Here is a 24,480-nt window from a genome sequence, read left to right as displayed (position 1 = left end):
ATTATTTGATGGATGGATGGATGGATGGATGGATGGATGGATGGATGGATGGATGGATGGATGGATGGATGGATGGATGGATGGATGGATAGATAGATAGATAGATAGATAGATAGATAGATAGATAGATAGATAGATAGATAGATAGATAGATAGATAGATAGATGGGTACTTTATTGATCCAGAGGGAAATTATTGGTCTCCAGTAACTCGATTCTTGCCCACCATGCTGAGATTTGGGTTGGAATTACAGCAGTGCTATTGGCCGGCTGAGCGTCTACACAGACATCATTGACTGTGTCTGGAGGTGGGGCTGCTTCCCCTACAGCTGCTTTTAGGCTGAACAGGCCAGGCCTCAGTGAAAAGGAATTGCTTTTAATGGACATCACAGGCTTTATTCAAATGAAGTGTTTACTTTGCAGGGTTTTTGATCCTGATATCTTCCTCATGCTTTTTACTATCACATTTCTGAAAGGTCCAGAGCTTGCCTTTATGCCGCCCGCCTCACTTTGCATTACATAAACCACTTTTCTCTTTCAGCTTACACCACGTTTGCCACACAAGTCTTGTTTGGATTTGTGCGGCTGCTAATTCAAGCAGTCACTCAGCTCTTTCTCGACAGCTGCAATTTGGCAGAGGAGGTACATGAGGACTTGTCAAACACTCGGCTACACGCCGCAATACTCTTGACAAGCCACTTCTGAGTCCCTCCACTCCAAGCCGCACTGGTACCCGAGCTGCTCAGTCATCCGAATTTTACTCAGTTGTGTTGATTCTCTATCTCAACCATGATTGTTAATTATTTATGTTTTTTTCCCTCACAGCTATTTATTGTAATAGCAGCAAAACACTGGAATAGTGACTCACTACAGTTTTGTATAAATTCTTTAATTTTCCTTTAGCTGCTAAAACAACTGGTAACCAAATGAGTTTACAAGCCCTTAACTATTGTTCAGCTCATCAGGAAAAGCATTCTCAGATGTCATTTGCTCCAGTTACAGGCGTTGTATCTGTAATATTCATCCAGAGAGATCAAGTTCCTCAGTTTGTCCTTTTTCTCTTTCACTTGTCTGATCATGAAAGGGCGTGTGAATATATTTAGATCTTGAGTGTGCCAAGTAAGTTAGTATCTCACCTTTCTCTCCTACTCATTTCACACCCACCTACACATGCCCGTCGGCCCCCTACCACTGCATACACGTGAAGAGTTATGGTCGTCCTGATGGCAGTTTACTATCAGGTACTGTTTCCTTTCGGCTTCACCCTTAATGTGACTCTACACGCTGTGTATTGTGACTTTCTGTTCAAGTATTAGTAGCTGTGTTTCTCTTGTAGTGTGGAACACATTAGATTTGGTGAAACCCTGAGGTCAGCTGCTAGGAAGCTTAACAATTTTTGCACATAATTATGCAAATATGAATATACACATTAGAATCAGCTCTGCTAATGAAGCCAAGAGGAAACTGGACACAAGTGTTTTAATCAGCTCTTACTTTGTAATAGTTCTAGTCATTAGCTATGAGGTATAATAACATGAAGCTGATTGACTGCAACTGATGTTTTCTTTGTGTTTTCCTGGTTAGCAAAATTAGCAGTATCATTAGGGTACTATACTAGTAAGCAGAAGGTTGCTGGTTCATACCCCTGCCAAGTTGCCACTTATTGTTCCTTGAGCAAGGCCCTTAACTCTCAGTCGCTTAGACTGTATACTCTAAGTCGCTTTGAATAAAAAGCATCTTCTTAATGCCAGAAATGTAAATACATTGGTAGAAGGTCTCTTGTGCTAGCCTGACACAGCTGAGATTTGTGTTTGAATCTCAGTGGTGCTATCAGCCAGCTGGGTGTCTGTGGAGTCACTGTATTCAATCACAATTGTAAGTCACTTTTGATGAAAGCGGCTGCTAAATGCCATAAATGTAAATATAAATATAGCTGCCTATAGTCCATATCTGTCATATACGGTGGAATGGAATAGACCTATACAGTGGTACCTTGTTACTCAACGTCCCCTAAACTCAAAATCTTTGAAACTCAATGCCTTTTGTCGAGAATCTGCATTTGTGTGGAATAACTTTTTTTTAACAAATTTGCTTTGAAGGCTCCACGTGTATCTGTGTTCAGCTGGATTTTCCTCCTGTTTCACTTTTAAACTTGTGTTACAGCTTGGGGTTCTGAGTAATTGTAAGAATCAGCTTTTCAGAGAGTCAAAAAACACCTTTTATAAAAAAAAAAAAATGTAACTTAATGACATAGAAACACTAAAACTCTCTTAATTATTACTGCTTATTTGTTCTCTTCACTAATTAAGAAATGTATGAAAAAAATAAAGAAGTGAAGCTAAAAAACAGGTTTTATTGTATTTTGGATTGATTTTTAACTGTTTAAATTGTATTTCAGTGTTTTTATATAATATTTGTGTTTATTTGAGTTTCACAGGACCAATGCATTAACAGGCTTTCCATACATCCTTATGGGTAAAAATAACTTTTTTTTCTCAACACCACTCCCAGAACCAAGGGACATTGAGTTTCAAGGTACCACTGCATCTTGGATTGTGTCTTTTTTTATTTTAAACAGCTTTATTTTTTACTTTTTTTTAAGTCAGGACTGCTATAGACCACCAGAAGTTCCCTACAAGGCTTTTCACAGATCTCGTGCTATTGGATAATTGAACAGCCGAGACGGTGCCTGTCTCGCCTCTTGCCAAGCAAAGCACATGGCAGTAAAATCATTTGCCTGCTGTTTGATTCCTGCAGTCTTGCTTAAGAATAACAGCTTGTGGAGGAGCAGAAAGAGGACAGTTCATCTGGAGAATGACAGCTCTGAGCTAATGTAGAATGTGCTCTGATGGAGAAAGGATTATTGTAAGGAGACGTTGTGCATTATTCAGTAAAGTGCCCGAGTCAGGCCATAAATGCACTCCCTGACGTTCAGTACATTTTTTTATCATTATTACAGGCTTTCAGAACAGGATCACAGGATGAAATTGCAGTTATGGTGTGTTCATAATCTACATTTATTTTTTCTCTTGGCACTCTAAATGCTGTTCTCTTTAAGTAAAAACTACAGTGTTATTTGCTGGTGTGTTCTTGCGTTGGGTTAATGTTCTCTACATGCACTTTGTCAGGGTAATGACTATTACCATACCTGGCCTGAAGGCTAAAATCAGAGTTTACAAGCTACTAATGTTTAAACATGCAATGTTAAAGCTTTAAAACTTTCATTAGCGTTATTACCGTTTTGTTCTGGTATGCAGAGCTTGGGCTTTCCCTTCATTCAACCTACCATTTACTTCTTACTGCTGGCCTCCCTATATCATTATAAGCCTATTTAAAGCAGCTGGATGCTTAATAAATAGCTAAAGTATCTCGTATTCTGTTTCTGCCTCCGTTTCGTTGCTTTAGCACTGTCTGTTTATTTCTACATAGCTGAGATATGGCCTAATGTTTACCAGTTGCCACCTGTTGTCAATCTCAAGGCAGCTACAAATGTCCAAACACTTCTTTCTTTAGGTTCTTTAAATGCAGTAGATGAGATGTTTGCCCTCCGCCCATTCTCCATCCAGTTCTTAGCTCTGAGATCATTTTTACTTTCTATATTTGTCCAGATCTCATCCTGTGTACATGAAGGATCATACCATGTTGTTTCAGTCAGTGCTGTAAAGACTAGAGCTAACATACCATTAACAGCCAGAGGTTTTACTTAAGAGTGGACCCCTAACCTACCAAGAAAAAGTGGATCGGAGAGTTAATCGAGGAAGCACGAGTAAAATAATGGCAGGTGTTAAATCTAAAGTGTTTATGGTTAGTTTTATTATTGAGTTTCTTGCTCGCTGCGCTTGGTTTATCTCTCACCTCCCCGCTCGGACCACACTGCTAATGAGAGGAGCATATTGATCCATCCCATAACACCCACATCAAGTTGTATAATATCCTGCACTATCTGTTCACTTACTTTAACAAGGTATGGCAGTGAAACCCTCATGGATTCCCTCTGAGTGGAATGTAATGGGTGAATGGAGTCAGGTGGACAGGGAGGAATGGAGAGCTATTTGGGGAGATTAAAAAAGCATTATAAAGGACAGTTTTCTGTTTGTGTAATGCAATGAAGTTAAACCAAGTGGTTGTGGGTTGATGAGACGAGATATGACAGTACCTAAAAATCTTTTTTATTTATTTGTTTTGAAGGCAAAGATTCCTCAGAGTCCTAACCTTCTGATAGTTAAGCTGCTCCACCAGGTCATTTCTACAAGTACGGCAAGCAATCTTGATGCACACAGGGTATTAAGCTAAGTGAACACGCTGCAATTTAGACCGAAAGCTGCAATACAAAGTGGCATTGTACAGGCATCGCATCTGAAATCAATTGCACTCATGACGTTACATTCAATCTTAATGTTTTATATCTCTGCTAGACCAGTTAGGTACTATTTTTATTCCAATATCCTTCATTTATTTACGACTTGAAATATTTTAACATTGACATTGGTGCTTGCCTAGACAGAGACCATATTGTCTGTAGGAAAACATATTTTGGAAGCCAACCCTACTGACATAACCTAAATAAATCTCCAGTAAAGTACATTTATCAATTGTATGAGTTCATATGCAGATCAGATCTTGACTGCCAAGAGGGTTTTATTTAAGGCCGGCTCTGTTTTGACGAAGATACTTCCCAGTATAGACCAGATTAATCTTGCTTCTTGTCTTCTGTCAATCCATTCACAAGGCTGAACTCTGCTGAACTCTGAAGAAAGATTCAGGTCCAAATCTCAGAAAAGTGTCCTTGTACACACGCCAGCCTTAAGTTTTGATGTGCTCTCGAGCAAATCCTCGGTTCCCCGGTGGCTCCAGTAAGACACAGGGGGAACCCTCTGCTGATGTTCAGCTAAATCTTTTCATTTCCTCTGAACAGAGCTCATTTGATCAGACTACCCAGTCTGTGTGTGGTATTCCATCTTCATTTTTATTAACATTGGAGCTGAGCGAGGCAAATCTCATTTTAATTGGACATTTCTGCATCTGTTTTAAATTTTGCTGAAGATGTAGCAGAGAAGTGCTTTGGTGAGCTGAAGCTAACCCTGAGTGTCTAGAAGGCTAAATGCTAACTATCAGGATGATCAGAATTGCTGCATTTCTTAAAAAATTGTTGCTAAATCTTTTTGATCCTGTGGTGGTGATTTAATACTCAGGTTCTCTTTAAACTTGTAAATTGGTGCCAACAGAAAACACATATTGTAAGAACAAATGGGCAAAATTTTATATTAATAGGATTTTTTCATGTTTTGTACATTTTTCTAGTCATTGTGGATATCCTTTGAGGTCACACTTACAATTTTCATTGAGTTTAGTGGATTGCCAGTAACATAAGGGCTATTTGTTCATTAAAAGTGGGTTCTAGATTGTAAAATGATACCAAAAAGTTGGCAAAATGTCTGTTGGGGTGTATTGCAGCCTTATTTCATATAAATATCAAAGCTGATGGATTGTCATGAAGTAAACTTACCAATAAAAGCCTATTTCCAGCCTTCTACATCCTGCCAAGTACTGAAGAAGTTTGGACTAGACTGGATAAGTGCTATTGTCCTTTTAATACTCTAAATTTATTCATAACAGTTATTCATAACACTGACACCGTTCCTTGCCCAGATAGAGATAGCTAATAGCTCATTTAAAATGCTGGGCTATTGCTGTGCATGTTTGATTAGCTATAGGAATTAAGAGACTGTTACATAATGTGACAATGCACTCAATTACAATTGGATATTAACTCTAACAGTGTGAGAATAAAATAATTAATTTAATTCTGAACTTAATTCTTTCTAATCTAAATTCTAATCTAATTTGCTTAATATGTGTAAAATAATTATCCAAATTGTATGTTATTTTTTGGTATAAAATAATACGTAAAAGGACCCCTAAAGACTGAATCTGGCTCACAGGCAACAAACTGACCAGGCCTCCTTCACCTCTTTTAGAAGGGTCTTCAGTTTAATTGGTTGTACCTACAATGGGTATCCTCAACGGATCCCTTGTGAAATTATGCTTAATTTTTGGTAAATGTAAAAAATACATAAGATCCACTGTTTTAGTGCTTTTAAGCAAAATCCCAGCCAAACTAAATATCATGGTTGATATCATATATCATGAAAAAAGTCTTCTGGTATGTCTTGTGGTATGTTTTACCTTGCTCACCACTAGGATACATTTAAAAATTGGATTTTTAACCCATGGTTTCTTACTCAACCTGGTCAGAAAATCCCTCATGATGTTTGACCAATGCTTTAATAATTAGCTAAATAAAATTTGGTACAAATGTAATTTTATTCTGTTTGGGTCAGAAAGTTGGACCTAAAGCACATGTTCTGCACACACCTGAAAACCACAACATCACAACATCTCTGGCTGTGTTATTTATTAATACGATTTGGGACTCAAAGCTTCCTGTCTCTCATTCACTCACACTCTTGTTTGTAATCCCTCATTCTCAAAGAGAGGAGCAGGGGTGAAGGAATGCTGTTTTAATGAGAGCAGCAGGAAGGAGAGAAAACTCACCATGAACATACAGTATACTGTATATAAAAAGCACTCTGCTGTCTGCCACCCTGAACTATACACACACACACACACACATTACTACAGTGATGGATATGTAGTGATAGAATATACCTGAGGGAGAAGTGATTCACAGTTCAGGGTTAAACCTATGAAGGTTTGTTCATACAAAACTGTCCAAGCTTCTCCAAAAGTCCTTGTGGTGAGAGATGTAGAGTCCCTGCTGATATTCAGACCACATTTGCAGTTCTCATCATATATTTTTCTGTTTTCTTAAGGTTTCTTTTAAAGAAGCTCTCAGTGTTTTGTGCTTGTAGCATTTGTGTGATTACTGCAATCATTTGATTGTTTCGAAAAAAAAATAGAAGTAGTTGTTGGCAATTGTATCTCTATCTGTTAACTGAATATGTTTTTACATTCAGCATGAAACTTAACACAGTCACATATTTTTGTAAAATTTTCACAGTTTATTGAATCCATTTGTCCCTTGTCTACTTGTGGATGTGTCTTACCACAAGATATTTATTTCCCTAAAAAAGCCCTGCTGATTCAGCACGGTGCAGGGGGGTTGCGGTGCAGCAAATCCAATGTGTCAGAAGTACAACATCCTACAATTGGCCAAACATAACATCCACTTCATTCTATTTAACAACTAATGAACTGAATGAACTGTTTTATTTTAACATGATAGTAAATTAAACTAACAATGAGCAGAAAGAGGTGGGTTTACACCAGGTGGAAATTTTAAATGTTAAACTTACAGTAACGCCGCTCGTCGGTTCGAAACTCAGCTCTGCTATCCGGCTGGGCTGGGTGGCTACATGAACAACGATTGGCTTGTTGTTCATACAGGGTGGGAAGCCGGAAAGGGACCTTATAACTGATGCAATTCCAACATCTTCTGGCTGATTGCTGGAGCCTGCATAAGAGTCAAGGAAAAATGCGTTGATCAGGGTGTGACTCTCCATACATAAAGCTGATCTGCATATGAACTCACCTCATGCAGGTGAAAAAATGCACACACGTGTCGGAGGGGGCGCTCTCCTCAATCAGCAGTAGGGATCAGCATCAGTAGAGAGGAAGTGTAATGCAATCGGGTAATTGGATATAACTAGATTGGTCGGAAAATTGGGGAAAAAAAGACTTTTGGTAGAATTTTGGTCATTCCTTGTTAGAGGGGAATTGGACTAGTGGTAGATATTAGTCTAAAAGAGGTAATTTTTGAGTTAGGATGGTGTCAGCCCATTTCACTGGGTTTGAATGTTAGCTCTTTTTGGCTCTAAGCATTAGTGGGAGAGCTAAACCCGCTGTTTAGATACAAGCTGCAGAGAGCATGATCTTATGGCCAATTAAGTGCTTAAAGGCTCAGAGGAATTTGTAGGTAGTCAGAAGTTCAGATTACTTACTGAACCGCTTGCTTTGATGTGAGACAGACAATCGTCAGAGAGATGAAGTGCTCGTTCAGGAGCATGAGAGGAATGCTTGAAACAGACTTTTTTAGAAGCACCTCTATGAATGCAAATGAAGATGCTGTGTTGTTCCTGCTGGCTAGTGGAGGTCTCAGTTCTGCTGTAAATCTTTGTAAGGAAAGTATCTCTTCTTAATGGAGCCCTGAATACTGACACCAAGCTCCCAGTGCACTTTAAGGTGCTAAACACTGGAGTGTGGATTTATGTGGCTGTGCTATGTAAGAAAATAGGAGGAAGCGTTTGTTCGTTACTCTTATATAAGGTAGTTTAATGACACAATTGTGTGAATACATAAACTTCTCAGTCCTTGAGCAGTAATGATGCCTTTACATGTTAATCAGTGGTCTGTTTTCTACCTGCACTGCTAATGTCAGTAAGCATGACTTGTTATCGCATCCACTGGTTTTAAAAGTTTACAAAATACACCAAAAAAACAGTTTCTTAAGTTTGATTGGTGACTGTTTTAGTTTTTCTCGAAATTTATGACAGGTCATTTTTTATTTTGTTAAAGTTAATAACAACTTCAGTAATATGTCACGTTTTTGTGCAGTTAACTTTTGAACTCTATCAACTCCACATCTTTATCATGCTTGGATCAGGTTTTATGAGTAGTGTATGTTTTTGTCTGACCCATTCATTGACATGTCTCAGAACCAAACTGCTGGCGCATCTGTTGTTGGAATTAGTTGCTTATGCAAAAATGAAGAGCCAAATTCTGAGGCATCCTTGTTTATAATGGCATTCTTAAATCAAAGGGAAATTTATATCCAAAAAAGGCCTTAGCCATTCATAGTCTGTTGTCCAAGAGAGCATAATTGGTCCCGCTTTTTGTCTGGGATCAGTTTTCTTACTCCCTTAGTTGATCAGGGCAAAACTGGTCAAGTTTGGCCATCTTGTACTTTCAGAGAACAGATCAGGATGGTTTTTTTCTTCTCCAAGTGTGTTTAACAGCCCATTGAGTTTGTGTTATTAAAATAACTGCATTGATTGACATTGATTGACCTATCCAAAATGAAACCTGACTAATATATGACCAAACTATTGGACAGGATTGGGTTAAAATGTCCTGCTCTCTGTTTTTGTGCAGAAGCTTTGAAAGTGATGTTTACGTGTGTATTTTTGTGTCTGCAGTTCTTCGTGATGAGTTCCGGCAGAACCCCAGTGATGTGATGGTGGCTGCTGGTGAACCTGCAGTGATGGAGTGCCAGCCGCCCCGTGGGCACCCGGAACCCACTATCTCTTGGAAAAAAGACGGCACAAATGTGGACGACAGGGATGAACGCGTAACGGTAAGTCAGACACTCAGTTATTAAAATAGCAGGCATACTTACCACTTTGTAGGTATACAGTAATTGGATATTACCTGACCCATCGCGACCCTGAGAGTATAAAGCATTGATAAAAACATGAAAATGATTGAATGAATGAATAGATAATCACAAGCTAATATTATAAAACGTTCACATTCTTTTAAACTAACAAGTCTATTCGACCCAGACTGCTTCATTTACTAGATTCCAGATAAATCTTAATGAATATGTTCTTGCCGGATTATCCATTATCCCAACTGTAATGAAAAATGAAAAGCTCTGGAAAGTGCAGTCATTCTTTATTATAACAGATGTGGAACATTCCTGCACCATTTCTCAAGTGCTCAGTGTCGGTGTCCTTAAACGCTGCTGTAGTCGACCCTGTCGCCAGAATGAATGGAGCACTTTCATCGACCTGCGGAGGCAACGGAAGTCATCACACGCAGCACTCTGAGGCCTGAAAAGTTTCTTCACTGATGAAGTACAGGCTTTGAACCTGGGCCACCAATTAGTTTGTTTTAATTGAGTGTTAGGGGAGAGGAGTCAATGAATCCATCACTTTAACACCGAAAGTGAGGCGACTGAGCTTTTACAAGATGTAGAGCTTCTTTTCATTTATTTATACAGTATTAAGGAAGAGCTTCTGGGGGTTGTTGTCTTTAATCAAAGTGCTGGCAGCATGAGGAAAGATTCTCTTCTACACTAAGTGGGTAAAAGCAGCAGATTAAGTGTAAGCTCACCTTTCCCATAGGAGAGTGACATTGGGATTAGTTACAATGTGCACATCTAATCTTAATGATGCTCAGTAAATGCAGTTAGGCTACTTGTTAAAACGATGTAGTGGAGGTGTATTTAAGCATTCCAGAGGTGGGGGGTGCATTTTATTACACTGCACACTGGGAAATCTAATGTGTGTACACATGCACAAGTTTCAACTTGAATAGCTGTCGAGTTGTTACTGACTCTGTTTGGCTGTTTTAGGTCGTAATTACTTTTCCATTTCGCGCTGTAACAGCTGGACTTCTTTAATGGTGAAAACAGCTGAGATGATCTTTACAAATAGACTCTATAGACTCTGTTGACATGACACTAGCCAGTCACAATTCAACTGGTTTCTTTTTATAGAACATGCCGGAATGCACAAGATGGGCCGTTATGATCCATCCAGATTTGCTCAGCTTCTGAGGGACTTGATTTTATTGCATGAAATATGGTGCCCCCACCCCCCATATACACCCCTACTGATAATACAATGTGATGCTAAAGTGGGACTCGCCCTTGTGTAGCTTGTGCATTATGTCCTGCTTTATGTCCTGCTTCTCTGTTTTATTTTGACTGAAACTATAGTGATATTAAGGACATTATTGTGGAAGTACTTCACTGGTAAAACAATTTGGGCTTCATTATCATGCAGGCACAAGAAGAGTTTAGTACTATATCACACAATTATTGCTAATTTGGTCAGCCAGTTACTTTCATTCTAACGTAGTTGCTAATTTTGGGACTTGATATGAAGTGCCTGCGCTGACTGTGGCACAGCAGCAGGTGTGACATTTAACATCTGCCAGTGCAGTGGTATTTTTAAATCCAGATTTCATTAATAGTCTCATTTATTCATACATTTCATCTAAGTGATGATTAACAGAAATGTACCAGCTAGGCACCGAGACAGAATGCCAGTAAAAAACCTGACACACAAGTTACAGAGTCGAGACTTTTTTTACAGCCTTGAAAGCGATTTTTACAGCCTTGAATTAGGTAGGGCCTTCGTTATAGGTGAAATCTGGTCATATGTTTCTAGAAACAATGTTACTATACTGAGCTAGCAGTGCACAATCATTGTTTCAAGTCGATGAAAGGAGTTTATTTAATTAAATACCACAGCAGCACCCAAACCAATTCCTTTAATATTAGATTTGTTCAAACCCATTTCCTCTCTACAATTAAGGCTGTATGGGTCAAGTCACTGCCTGTGCCGGTGGTGCAGCCACCCATGATTACTCAGTGACCTTATGCTACCCAGATAACGCTGCACATTAAATAGTATTTCGTAAAAGTCTGTTTAAGCAAGTTTGGTAACGTGCATGTTTATGACAGCATGATGTTTTGTGTTGATTCTCTAGCACCATGAGCTCAGACAGACTTAACGTAACACCAAACTTAACGTAACACCAGATTTGTTTTTGTCTCTGAGGCTTTTGTTGGGTAGAGTGATTGTTTTCCCACAATGCCACAACCATTAGACAGTTAGCCTGTTCTGCTTTACCAGCATGGCCAACTGAAGAACCATTCAGATTAAGTTAGCTTTTTGCTAATGCTACTAGAGTACACAGTCTGCCAACACATCTGGCAACCCCACAAGTGTGCATCGATGCAGGTTGAGAGGTTATGACTGATTTAGACGTGTTAGTCTTTATACCTAAATTGAAAACTATTAACTCAGTGGACGTGTGCTCACTTTCTGGAAAGGAAATCTTACTCTTACTTTTTCTGGTTTGATTTCTGATTTGCCATCAACAAGCCAACAATTCACACAGCTCTTTTATCCCCCTCTCGCCCACACCTCCCTCTCTGTCCCTCTCGCCCCCCCAAAGCCCTGACCTTCTTTGCTTTTCGAGCCTCGTGCCATTTTAGCCACAAAGTCCTCGTTCAAACAAACAGTAACATAATGACACTTCAAACCCTCTCCACCTCAGTGGGGTGCCTTAAATAAACTCACCCTGCTTTCCTTCTTTTCTTTGTTTAACAGCTCTTTTCCACCATTAATATTAAACAAAGACAGCAGGGCTCGGGAATTCTTCAAATGCTTAGAAACGGTCCGCACGTGCTCATGATGTCCCCTGATATCCAAGTGGAGCTTGTCTGGCTGCTTGTGGAGCTTTGTTTTAAGCTTGTACAGTGTAGATGAACGTATAAATAATACATTTTTGACTCTTGCTTCTTTTGACTCTTTATGCATAGCTTTAAAAAATTACATTTCTCTTTTAATTTCTAAATGGGATTTGAGTTCATTTTCACACTTTCTGTTTGAGAGTTAAAATAAAATGTTGGATGTAGACATGATCCACATAACATTAGAATTAAACGACTGACCAGTAATAGACTGCATGAATAATTTGAACATTTAGCTTGATCTCTCTGTTGAAATCTCTCTGTTTACAGATAATCAAACAGCCTATGACCAGAAATCTTTGTATTATGATTTACATTTTACATTTGTGGCATTTACCAGATGCTTTTAAAGCAACTTACAGTTGTGACTATATGCAATCCAAAGCAGTTGAGGGTTAAGGGCCTTACTTCAGGGTTCAGTAGTGGCATTCTGGCAGATGTTGGGCTCTAAAATCTACATTTTGCATGTTAACGGTTTTCTTAAAAGCTTTTTTTTTAGTTTTGCAGCCATGGTCCATGTGTGTTATGACATATTTTATTGCAAGAGCTTTTGGTTGGGGCTTGAAGAGCTGGTTGTATTTACACTTGTATTACATCTGGCTAAAATGTGCACAAGCCTTCCTGAAGTGGTCGAAGTGATCATATTTCAGTCTGTTTAAACGCATCTTGGGAGCATTTACATCTGTATGTTATATTTATGTACAGATGTGATCCTGATAGTCAAGACACACACCCAGATAAGGGTCCAAGCCAGGGCTTCTAAACTTTACTACTGCAAAACAGTAGTAGTTTTGCTTTTTTAATTGCTGCAGGAGAGCCTTGTTCATTGTCGAGAATGTTCTTTGTTTGGGCTGTTTTCCATACATGCTCTTTATTTATTATTGTACACTATATGGCCAAAAGCTCGTGAGCTTAACACCTGCCAGCAGTGAATTCTTACAGAGACCTTTACTGCCTATGGGAGACTGCGCTCCTCTTTCTGTATTTCTTCACAGCTCGTGTCGGTGCCAGACAGATTGAGTCGGTGTTGCCACGGCAACAAGGTCAATTCTCATCTGGCCTTTACTTCTTCAGACACGGCCAAACACTGCGGTTGAGGGCCTGGCAATGCACTGCCAAGACCCTGCATAAGACCTTGCACTGACAGAGGCACAATCATGCTAGAACAAAAAGAGGCCTTCCCCAAACTGTTTCCCCCAAGTTTGTCAAGTCAGTAGAAAACCGCACCTGGAAAACTGCATTCAGAGTGAAGGACAAAGGTTCAGGATCAATGAGACATGGAACAGCATGGCATAAAGCAAACCCACATGTTGAGCCGCTGACGAGCAGCCGGATAGGGGGCCGCCTGCCTGCTGCCGCTTTGTGCCCCCTCACAGGCTGTCACCGTGTGGTCTTCCTAATACAGGGATCAGTTTCAAGGTGTGTGCGTCTGCGCACCTTCATTCAGGTGAAGGAGTGCCCTCATGAGTGCTTCAGAACAAAGCAGGGCCCCCTGACCTGTAATCAGATCTTTGGGAATATAGAAGCTAAACCACACACGCACACACACTCACACACACACAGATACAGCAATTTAGTCATGTCAAAAATCTTGATTTTAATTGTCCTAAACTGCTTTTAATTTGAAATTTTTATTGTTTTTAATTCATTTTTTTTCTCCGATGTGCAGATCCGAGGTGGAAAGCTAATGATCACCAACACCAGGAAGAGCGATGCCGGGAAGTATGTGTGTGTGGGAACCAACATGATGGGTGAACGGGAGAGTGAGGTCGCTGAGCTGACTGTACTTGGTATGTGGAAGTTGATAAAAATAATAATTATAATCATAGTTCAGAGAGGGCACCCCGGTGTTGGAACGGTTAAACATGTCCGCAAACCAGAGCTCAAACTCTAGGCTCCTGTACGGTCAATGAATGACTTGGCCGAGGGTGGGCGTGTCAGAGGGGATTCCTCATAACTGCTGCAATTATGACCTTTGCTGGCTGATTGATGGCATCTGCACAATGAGAGATGGGATTATGGGGATCGGTGTTTGACTCCTCATACGAATCCGCCTCGTGTGGGTGAAAAGAAGGAGTTAAAGGTATTGCCATGTGCCGTTGGTTGGCGTGTGATGATTTCGGCTCTCCTAGATCAGCAGTGACGTTGAAAATACAAATTAGGTAATTGAATATGACTAGATTGGGAGGAAAACTGGTTTGAAAAGTTTCTCCAGTTATATCATCATTTAAAAAAGAGAGTCTTTAAACTAGATGGTGTTAATAGTTAATGACTAAATGAACTGCATTTATTGTCCATTTATTGTCCTTTTGTCTATAAGGAACGTTATAGCAAAGCCAAATATTGGTCATCTCTCCAAGGGTCCAATAGCAACCTGGAAGTGGTGGAGCTTAAACCAGCGACCTGATTTCTAGTCCAGTAGTATAACCGATAAGCTACCACCACTCTACATTTTTCTTTATGGTTGTTACAAATGGTTATTGTCATGGTTACTGTCCAACAGACCTCAATGTCAGAAGCACAGAGTGATCAACAAAGTCTGGAAAAGTATAGTATTAACATATGCTCATTTACAGACCCAATAAAATTCTGGACAACCAGATAATGTATAAAAAGTCATCTAGACTAATTCTTTAAAGCTGGTGTTATTATTTGCACTGATCCTAATGCATATCACATTTCACTTTTGCTCCTTTAATGGTGCCGCTAATGACGTGATGAGTTTCACCCTTCAAAAGAGGCTGTGGTTAGAATGGAAAAACTCTGTTCCTCATAACCATTACATAAATGGATTGGTTTGGAGAAAGAGCTAGAGATCTGGGTGTGCAGGTGTAGGACTGTAATTAATCATCTGACTAACACAAGGCATCCCAATGTAAAATATAATAATAATAAAAAATCACAGATACCTGCCAGGCAACCATAATTTAGCCATTTAGTTAACAGTGTATACAAACCAAAATGACAAACATTTCCAAGAAATGTAACTTATTATTTATTCTATATTTTGAAAAAATGGATAGATGTTCTACTAACTAATGCAAAAAGCTGTACACATTAGTCCATGATGTTCTTATTTAAGTGAAAGCAGCAGGTTTATTTGTGTCCATATCCCTGCACTCCACATCCAGTCAATATTTACAAAAAAAGAACAATTTTCAAGCAGGAAAACACATTTTAGTACCAAGTAAATTTTGACATTTTGCCGAACTCTGCTTTAAACAGTGTTTAGACACATGTCGAGTGTCTCTCTCACGTACTCGCACATACACACACCAGCAGCTGTTTGTTTATCTGCAGGGGAGTGTTAAAAACCATCCAGATGTTGTGAGTTTACTTTCTTGTTTTCAGAACAAGTAGAGAATGGCACTTATTGTTTTAAAGCCACTTAACAGCATGCTTCTGCTTATGATCTTATTGCGCGCGCACACACACACACACACACACACACACTTTGCAGTATTATACATTTTCCTTAAGCAACGAAAGTATTTTTGTAATGATTTTTTAATAGTGCAGTTGATTTTTTGGGTAATGTTAAAGCATGGAAGGAACAAATTAGAAGCACAGTATTAAAAAATAAATAAATAATTAAAGAATTTAAAATTACAGCAAAAAGGAGAGAAAATTGCATGAATGAAGAGGTGTGTTGGGTGACTTTAAGTTTAGTTTGTATGTCCAGGACATGGAATTAACACAGCTATTAAAACAGTCTTGGCAAACAAGAAAAGGTCCGATCTTTACATTGTGTAATGTAATGTGTGTGTGTGTGTGTGTGTGTGTGTGTGTGTGCAGAGAGACCAAGTTTTCTGCGCAGACCGAGCAGTCAGTCAGTGCTGGTGGAGCAGAGTGTGGAGTTTAGGTGTGAGGCTCAGGGGGACCCTGTACCCACCGTCCGCTGGAAGAAAGAGGACGGAGAATTACCCAAGGGCAGGTATGACCGACTGACTTACTACTATCGTGTGTGTGTGTGTGTGTGTGTGTGTTTCCCCCTCCTACTTATTAACATTAGGTTGTTTAGCCACACCCACACACACTAGGTGTTTAAAACAACTGTATGTTTCCAATTTTGTGGCAACAGTATGGGGACGGTATGTATGTGTATGAATGAGTGAGGTTTGAGTTCTGGAAATGGTTCCTTGCATTGCATCAGTGTCATTCAAAATCCTTAGATGTACAATTCTTAAAACATCTATCTTATGTAACTTTTGTAGGTTTGAGATTAAGGAGGACAACACACTGAAGCTGAAGAGGCTGAGCTCTGCTGACGCTGGCTCCTACACCTGTCTGGCTGAGAACATGATGGGGAAGACAGAGGCTACGGCTGCCCTCACCGTCCACGGTACTAACCCAAGCAGTTTTGTAAATCGTACAGTTGTACAGCCTTGTACTATTATTTGGTTTGCACAAAACCAGAATTACAGCAACCCTGACCAGGATAAAGCAATGGTAAAATGTGGAAATGAATGAGTGAATGGATGAAAATTAAGGTTTACTTATCAGACAGGATAGTTAATAGAAAAGGACCAGGTGTAAATATTTTACCCAAAATTAACTACCCAGCACTTGAATTTTTCCGATACGCTTTCCTAAGCAATACCTAGAGCATTTTTAAGTAACTACCCCAGGACATGCCTAGTAAATATACACTGCATTTGAAGAGCATTTATATGTATGTTTGGCAGCTAAAAAAACAGTGGCAGATTGTTGTATTTATTGTGGTCAATTTAATAAATGACATTTAGTAAACCCCCTCTAATTTACATCCACTATCCAATATAAACAGGAAGATGTTTGCAAAAGTCATCAGCATCGTAAATTTTAACTGTGCTCTGGCTCCCCTCTGAGGAACTGATAATAAGATAAGCTTAGTTTTCAGGCTCAGACTAGAACATAAAGAAGTAGGCTGGAAGCATCTGTCAGTGATTCGGAAGCACAGAGTGGGAGGTTTAGGTAGTTTGCCTAATAGCATTAAAGCCCAGAGGGTTAAATCCTGCAACAGGAAGTGAAACTTTTCTGAGAACAATATGGTCCAAAGGAAAAAAAAAAGATCCGGAAGAAATGGCACTGAAATTAAGTTACTGTCAAAAAAGCTTAGTGACTTTATCTCAGCTGGAACAAATGTAGGCAGAATGAATTTAAAAACTGCTGTTTATGAGAAGATTGTTTCATTTGTTCCTCATTCATGCCAGACTTGATGTTTTTACATAAGCAATAATGAAAAGCCAGTTGTGGTGCATAAGCAGCTAAATTTAATACTGAGATGCCTTCAGGTCATTCTGCAACAATTAGAGACAGAACTGAACAACTCTCTGCACCGGAACATTTTTGTGGTTTTATAGTTGTTTAAGCAGATTTTATTGCACTAGGATGTGTGAGTCTGTCACTCCTGTGTACTCAACAGTAAAATCACAACAAAGAAAAATGGCTTTTAGCTACAGCACTGACAAGTCCAGTGTAAATATTTAGCTCAGTTAGAGGCGACTATTTCACAAGCACACCAGCCAAGTCATTGATGAACAACGTGGACATTGTGCTTTAAAGCCCCTGAGCGTTTTCTCTTCCCTACTCAGCTCTGGTTACGAGGATTCGCTACAAGTGCAATCAGTGGATTATTGTTTTCCATGTATATTAAGCTGTCTTGAATGCCAGCTATGAACTATAAAAATGTCAGCTCTGATGGCTCAAGTGCTCGCAGTAACACCTTGTAATTAAAATGCATCTCAGACGGGGAATTCAGCTGGAAGAGTGATGCATGTCATGGTTATTTTCAATTGGGTTTATGCGAAGGGCACAGAACCACTTGAACATTTATCATTATTAATTTTACACCCTGACACATAGATAAAAGTTCCTGAAGTAAAATCATCTGTGAAAAGATAATGCAGGGTTACAAATGAGGTCTTCTCATCTTCTGGCAATTCGGTCTTTCCCATGGAAGTTTTTTTTTGTTTCAGAACACAGTAGAATGTCAGGGAAATCCCGGGAGTGATTGTGTTAATGGACCATGTAGAGGGAGTGGAAAGGGGAACAAAGATGTAGGTCTTGGCAAAACAGAGCTCGAGAGAATTACTCCTATTTATGTGGAAATTAACAGGGCTGCTCTTCATGTCTGTATTTATAAATTGATTAACGTGCTCTCAAATGTTTCCTCTTTAAATGCTTCTTACATAAGAAGTTGATGGTTATTTGGTTCTTTATTAGATGTTTATTATATGCACTAAATGTTTCATGTTTGTGTGTCTTCACATATGAGTGGTTGTCATTACTTTCCAAGATGCATAAATGTATTAATTTTTTAATGAATTTTGTCCATTTGTCACATTTAGCTTCATGAAAATTATGATTTATTTCATCTATCATGTGTTTTTTTCTTTTCTTTTTTGTTTGTGTTTCTGTCCTTTTTCAGTTATGTCGGGTAAGTTGCAATGTCATCTGTCACCGCATATTCACTGCTCTTACTGACAGCGAGAGGACGTTGTCAGAAGCGCCATCCATCCACCTTCCATCCTTCCACCAATCAGCATGTCTGCTCTGCTTGTCTCGGTTGTCGCAGGCAGCAGTGACAGCCCAGCATGCTCGGGTAAAACTAATGCTTGATCCGAGCGTTCAAGGTAATGTAGGAAATGGAGTTTCATTGCTTATTGCTTAGCTTTAAGGTTGTGCTGGACATGGACTGTAAAGCAAGGCAGTGTGTGGTCAATACTGCAGGTGTGGATATATCTTGTCGATATTTATTAGCATCTACACTCCCTATCGGCACAGAAACTAGTCTTGCACATGCTCATAAACATTAAAGAACCACGCTTTGTTTAAAGCAGCACCCAATCAACACTGCTAATCCCACAATAGAATGGGATAAAAATGGGGTTTGTCATTAAAATGCATGAAAAGTCAGCGTTCCACACCCACCTGGCTCCATTACAGTGTCAGCCTGGGACAGATGGCCAAAATTTATTCCCTATTTTAGTGGAAATGTTATCGCTCTGTGCCCTTGCCCATGCAAATGAAACAACTGGGAGGGTCACACCAGCTTCACTTCATTTACATTTTTTACACCCGTTCATCCTCTTAATTCAGGAGGTAGACGGCTTTTCCTTTATTCAGCCTCAGCAGTAAAAGCAATCCTCAGTTATCAGTGAGAAATGTAAAGTGTATATTCAACATATTTATTACTACAGTGTTGACATTTACACTGTATCATTATTTACACTGTATCAGTGATTAACACATGCACTCTTGTGCACACTTGCAGTGCCTCCATTATTTGTTGTGCGGCCAAGAAATCAGGTGGTTGGACTGGGACGAACTGTGACTTTTCAGTGTGAGGCGACGGGCAGCCCCCAACCAGCCATCTTCTGGCAGAGAGAAGGCAGCCAGGTAAGAAATGAGGATATTTAGATTTCCATAAGTCATTCCTAAGTGCTTGGGTGGTACAGCAGTATATTACGCTAGCTCACTACCACTGGGTGCAGGGTACGAATTCCAAACGATGCTATCAGGCCACTCGGGCATCTACATATAGACATGATTAGCTGTGACTGATCAGGTGGTAAAAAATACATTAGAATCTTCCTTAAATTATAAGCATTTTCACTAGACATTTGGCACCTGGCTGGCTAAGACTCATTTCTTAATACATCTAAATATTGTATTTGTGAAAAGTACATTATGTTTACGTATAACGCAGCCAAAAGTGGGTGCATCGGCAGTAATGATTATTTTAGGTAACCTGACTATAATTAATTTTATAACAACATGACAACATGATTCTCATATGATCAGAATTCTGGACATTACACTGGTAATGTGTTTTTTGTGCCCATTACTACTTACTAGTGCTACATTAGCATAGCTAACAGGCAGGTTGGCAGGAATAACTACTCTACTCTGCAGGAATAACTGCATTAGGATTCTGCCGCTACCAAAACACTCAGCAGTGATGTTACTCAGTTGTTTGATTTGGTGTCCCAGATTAATTGCACAAAGTTTAATTAATGTGAACTTATGAGGCTTGAAAAAAAAAAAAAAAAAAAAAAAATCAAAATATAGCTTGAAATAAAATGCTGATGTACTGTTAAATAGTCCTGGCATTATTTTTTATAACATCCTTTTTTAAGTGTAGTTGTATTCAACGGTGTAATCTGTTTTTAGAACTAGATTTCAAATTATAAAATGCCAAAATGAGAATTTTATGTTGTTACATAATAAAATCATTTATTATAAAATCAAGTGTTTAATGGTTTTTACTCTGGTCTGCTTTCATTTGCTCCCTTTTTTCCCAGCGATTTATTGTGCTTTAATAATAAGCTCGGGGCACAGCCTCCTGTTGTAAGATAGATTTATAGAGAAGTCACTGTTACAACCCCAGCTGTGCTTATTAAACACATTTCAGGTTCAGTCAGAACACACACACTGCTGCAGGCAGCCCGACACGACAACCATTACACACGTTTAACATCAACCATAATGCAGTTCAGGAATATTCTAAACACAGCAGCTTTAGTTAATAGGGGTGTTAATATGGGTGTAAAGTGTTGTAGCTCTGTTTTGTAGTAGAGTTTATTTTTTTGTAGCTGAATGCTTGGAGTTATATTGATGACAAAATTCTATTTACGACATTTAAAACCCTTTATGGTTTAACACTGCATAACTGCTGATCTCTTAAAGCAATAAAGCTCAGAAAGTTCTTATGCTAATATTAAAATCTACTAGGCTGTTTGTATTTTTTGCATTTTTAGTGTTTGCCATATTATATAATTTATTGATTTTGTTGATGTTCGATTATTGTGCATTAATAATTAATCCATTTGTTAAACTTTAATCTTTATCTAAATCAGATTTTGATTTCCGCAGTGTGAATATCCTTTATGCTTTAACAACTCTTACAGCTAATGTTTTTACCCTTACAGTACCATTGTTTGTGTTTTTGTGATTGCTGCAGAACCTGCTGTTCTCCTCTCAGCCGACCCAGTTCTCCAGTCGTTTTTCAGTCTCTCAGACGGGCGATCTGACCATCACTGGAGTGGAACGTGGTGACTCTGGTTACTACAGCTGCCAGGCACTCAACATAGCAGGCAGTGTGATCACTAAAGCTCTGCTGGAAGTCACGGACAGTATGTACATGTCATAGCTACACTGTGATAGATACTGACTAGAACAAGCATTTCATCAATCAGACCAGTTTCTATCTTTCACACAGCCACTACTGCAGTGCTTTTTTCACTCTTACTCATATTCAGGATCTATAGACCAATCAGGGTGATTGTTCAGCCTTTAATAAACCATCATTTTCGAAATTAATTACATTCTATTTTATATTTCTAGATATTTTAGAACATTCAGAGTTTGTTAAACGTGAGATTCTGATTGGAAATAAAATCAATAATAAATCAATAAATAAACATCATTCCATATTACACCGCATATGAGAGCACAAATTTACAACAGCATTTTGGGGCTACTGTTAAAAAAAAGAAAAATAATAATGAAAGACATACTTTTTAATAAAATCATAATATTTTGGAAATTACAACATTAAAGTGGCATCATTAACAAGAAAAACATATGTCCAAATGATGTGCAATAGGAAAGTAGCAATTTCCTCATGTTAAAATGACAAATAAAGAAATTCTCTGTGGGGAGCCAAGATGCTCCTTTTCATCCTTGTTTCTTTTAACTGGCAGCCCCCTACCATTAGACTGTTTCATCCTCGAAACATCCTTGACATTTTTCTTTTAACTTTATGTTTTACACTTTGGTTACATTCATGACAGAAACAGTAGTTACTCATTACACAAGATTCATCAGTTCATAAGCTTATACAGTCCTGGACAATTTAGTGTCTCCAACCTCACTTGCACGTCTTTGGACTGCGTTTTTGAGCACCCGGAGGAAACCCACACGGACATGGGGAGAACATGCAAACTCCACACAGAAAGGACCCACCTGTGGATCGAACCCAGGACCTTCTTGCTGTGAGGCGACAGTGCTACCCATTTAGCCACCTTGCCGCCTTAACTTTATGTCTTCATTATTAAACTATTGAGACTTTATACTTAAATTATTACGATTTTATTTAAAATATTTAACTTGTTTCTTAAAATTTTACTTTTTATTGTTAAAAATGACTTTATTCTTAGGACTGTTTTATTTAAAAAACAAATGACTTTATTTCCTAAATATTATGATTTTACTTAACAAATGATTTTATTCTTGATTTATAATTTTATTTAACAAAATAAAATTTTCAGCAGTAGCATATAAACACCGTCATACAAATAATTTTCCTTTTACTCTCAAACAATTCTTGCAAACTTTGAGGTTGCTTTTTTAAATATGTTTGTATGTGTTTCTTTTAGCTGTCTCCTAGCAAGTTTTTCAGTTAACCTGCAGCTAATGTAGGTCGGGGGTACAACATCACTTTCATTATTTATAACAATACAGCGGTGGGTATTTTACAGCTTCATTAGGTTTCATAAGCTTATGGATTGTGTTAATTAGTCTGGGAAGTTTCATTTACTCCCAGTGTTCATCTTAATAGTAGATAAGTGTTGTTATTGCTGGGCAGGAGGTTGTTTCAGTTGGAATTACAAGTTACAGGTTGGTAAAAAAAACCACTCAGGTGGTATCTTTTAACTCTTGAGAGTTTATTGATTGAATGCTTGTCGACATTTAAGTGTATACCTCCACCCACTGCCTGCATCTTCAGGTGTTTCCCCACATATGCACGTTTTAACAGTCAGAACTTAGTGAACATAAAGGACTTTTCAGGAATGGTTCACTCAGCTGTCTTGCTGTAATAACAGTTATTGTGTTTTTGAAAGAGAAGCTCCTGTTTGCGGCTCCTCTCTTACTGCAGGCACTACTCCTAATTACAGGTCACTGGCCTGATGTTTCAGTAATTACACCGTGTGTGTGAGTGTGTGTGTGTGTGTGTGTGCCTTCCTGTGTTTGTATGTCGGGCTCTCCCTGTAACAGTCATCTAGTGGTTTATCTCCATCAAAGGTCCCACTGAGTGCATTTTACCATCGAGCTGTCACAGCAGCAATAGTGATTAATGATTAATGATTGTGTTTGATCAAAGGATCTTTATTTGTTATGGATTTTGCTATATTAATATGCATGTTTCAGTGAGGAAATGTGAGAAAATGTTCTGCACAGTTGTTCTGTATACATTTTTAAAGAGCTTGGCATTGGAATGTCAGCAGTATTAATTGCCTTTCTTTCATTTGGCATCGCTCAAGTACTGCTGCTGAGTGGTTGCAAAATTGCTTCCAGTTGAAAAAATTGGCTTCCATCACTTATTTCTGTCTTTGTTTCATGCTCGCACACACACACACACACACACACCCACACACCTCTCTTCTGCATTTATCTTAATTTCCCAACACATTAGTGTTGGTTAGTGTATGTTTGGTTGTAACAACCTCTGAATAGATTATTCTATTATAACTTTATTACATTCTTTCTCTTCTCCCTAGTCATTTCGGACAGGCCTCCACCTGTTATCCGCCAGGGCCCCACTAATCAGACAGTGGCGCTTGATGGGACAGTAGTTCTGGGATGCCAGGTGACAGGTACCCCACCTCCAACAATTTTGTGGAAGAAGGATGGAGTGCTGATATCTCATGACTCCCGTTTTAAGATTCTGGACTCTGGTGCTTTGCAAATTCGCTTTGCCAAGGTAGTGTGAAAACAATATCACACCACTACACGCCACTTGTTTTACAGACATATATGTAACTATATATAAGCATGTGCATTATAAGCATATATAAGCATCCCATTACCAGTTCTGAAATATTAATATTAAATTCATATCATATTTAAATTATTAGATGACTAAATTATCAGAGAGCACTTGGGTGGCACAGCAGTAAATTCAGCTAGCCCACTACCTCTGGGATCGCCAGCTGTGCTATCAGCCATTCAGAGGTCTACATACAGTCATGATTGGTTGTGTCTAAAGATGAGGGGGTTGGCCGAGGCCCAGCGATGGACTGGCATTATTAGTTATTAAGTTACCGGGCCTGGTACCCACCAGCATGTTGTTTTTTGTACTTGAACTGTCTTTATAAAACTATAGATGTTAAAGGGTGTGTTAAATGAATCACTTAGAATTTTATGATGCCCATCAAGACTTTTAAACTTTCACAAATGTACTCTGATGTAGATTAATATTAAAGAACGGCAGAACGACATCAGGGCATTTCCAAATGGCATATTAATGCATATTTAAAGATCCTGGGGTTT

The 24,480-nt window shown here is 38.8% G+C and overlaps 1 protein-coding gene across 1 annotated transcript in view; it reads left to right on the top strand.

Annotated features, from left to right (window-relative positions):
- robo1 (roundabout, axon guidance receptor, homolog 1 (Drosophila)) overlaps nt 1-24,480 on the top strand; it is a 287,956-nt gene that overhangs the window by 229,231 nt on the left and 34,245 nt on the right. The window contains 7 exon segments of the mRNA XM_063016378.1: nt 9,155-9,312; nt 13,895-14,015; nt 16,021-16,159; nt 16,440-16,567; nt 19,481-19,605; nt 21,170-21,341; nt 23,709-23,911. Of these exon segments, the coding sequence (XP_062872448.1) occupies nt 9,155-9,312; nt 13,895-14,015; nt 16,021-16,159; nt 16,440-16,567; nt 19,481-19,605; nt 21,170-21,341; nt 23,709-23,911 (1,046 nt within the window).

This window comes from Trichomycterus rosablanca, chromosome 20 (genome assembly GCF_030014385.1).
Source record: "Trichomycterus rosablanca isolate fTriRos1 chromosome 20, fTriRos1.hap1, whole genome shotgun sequence".
NCBI classification, from domain to species: Eukaryota; Metazoa; Chordata; class Actinopteri; order Siluriformes; family Trichomycteridae; genus Trichomycterus; species Trichomycterus rosablanca.
This window is presented reverse-complemented; position numbering and strand designations above follow the sequence as displayed.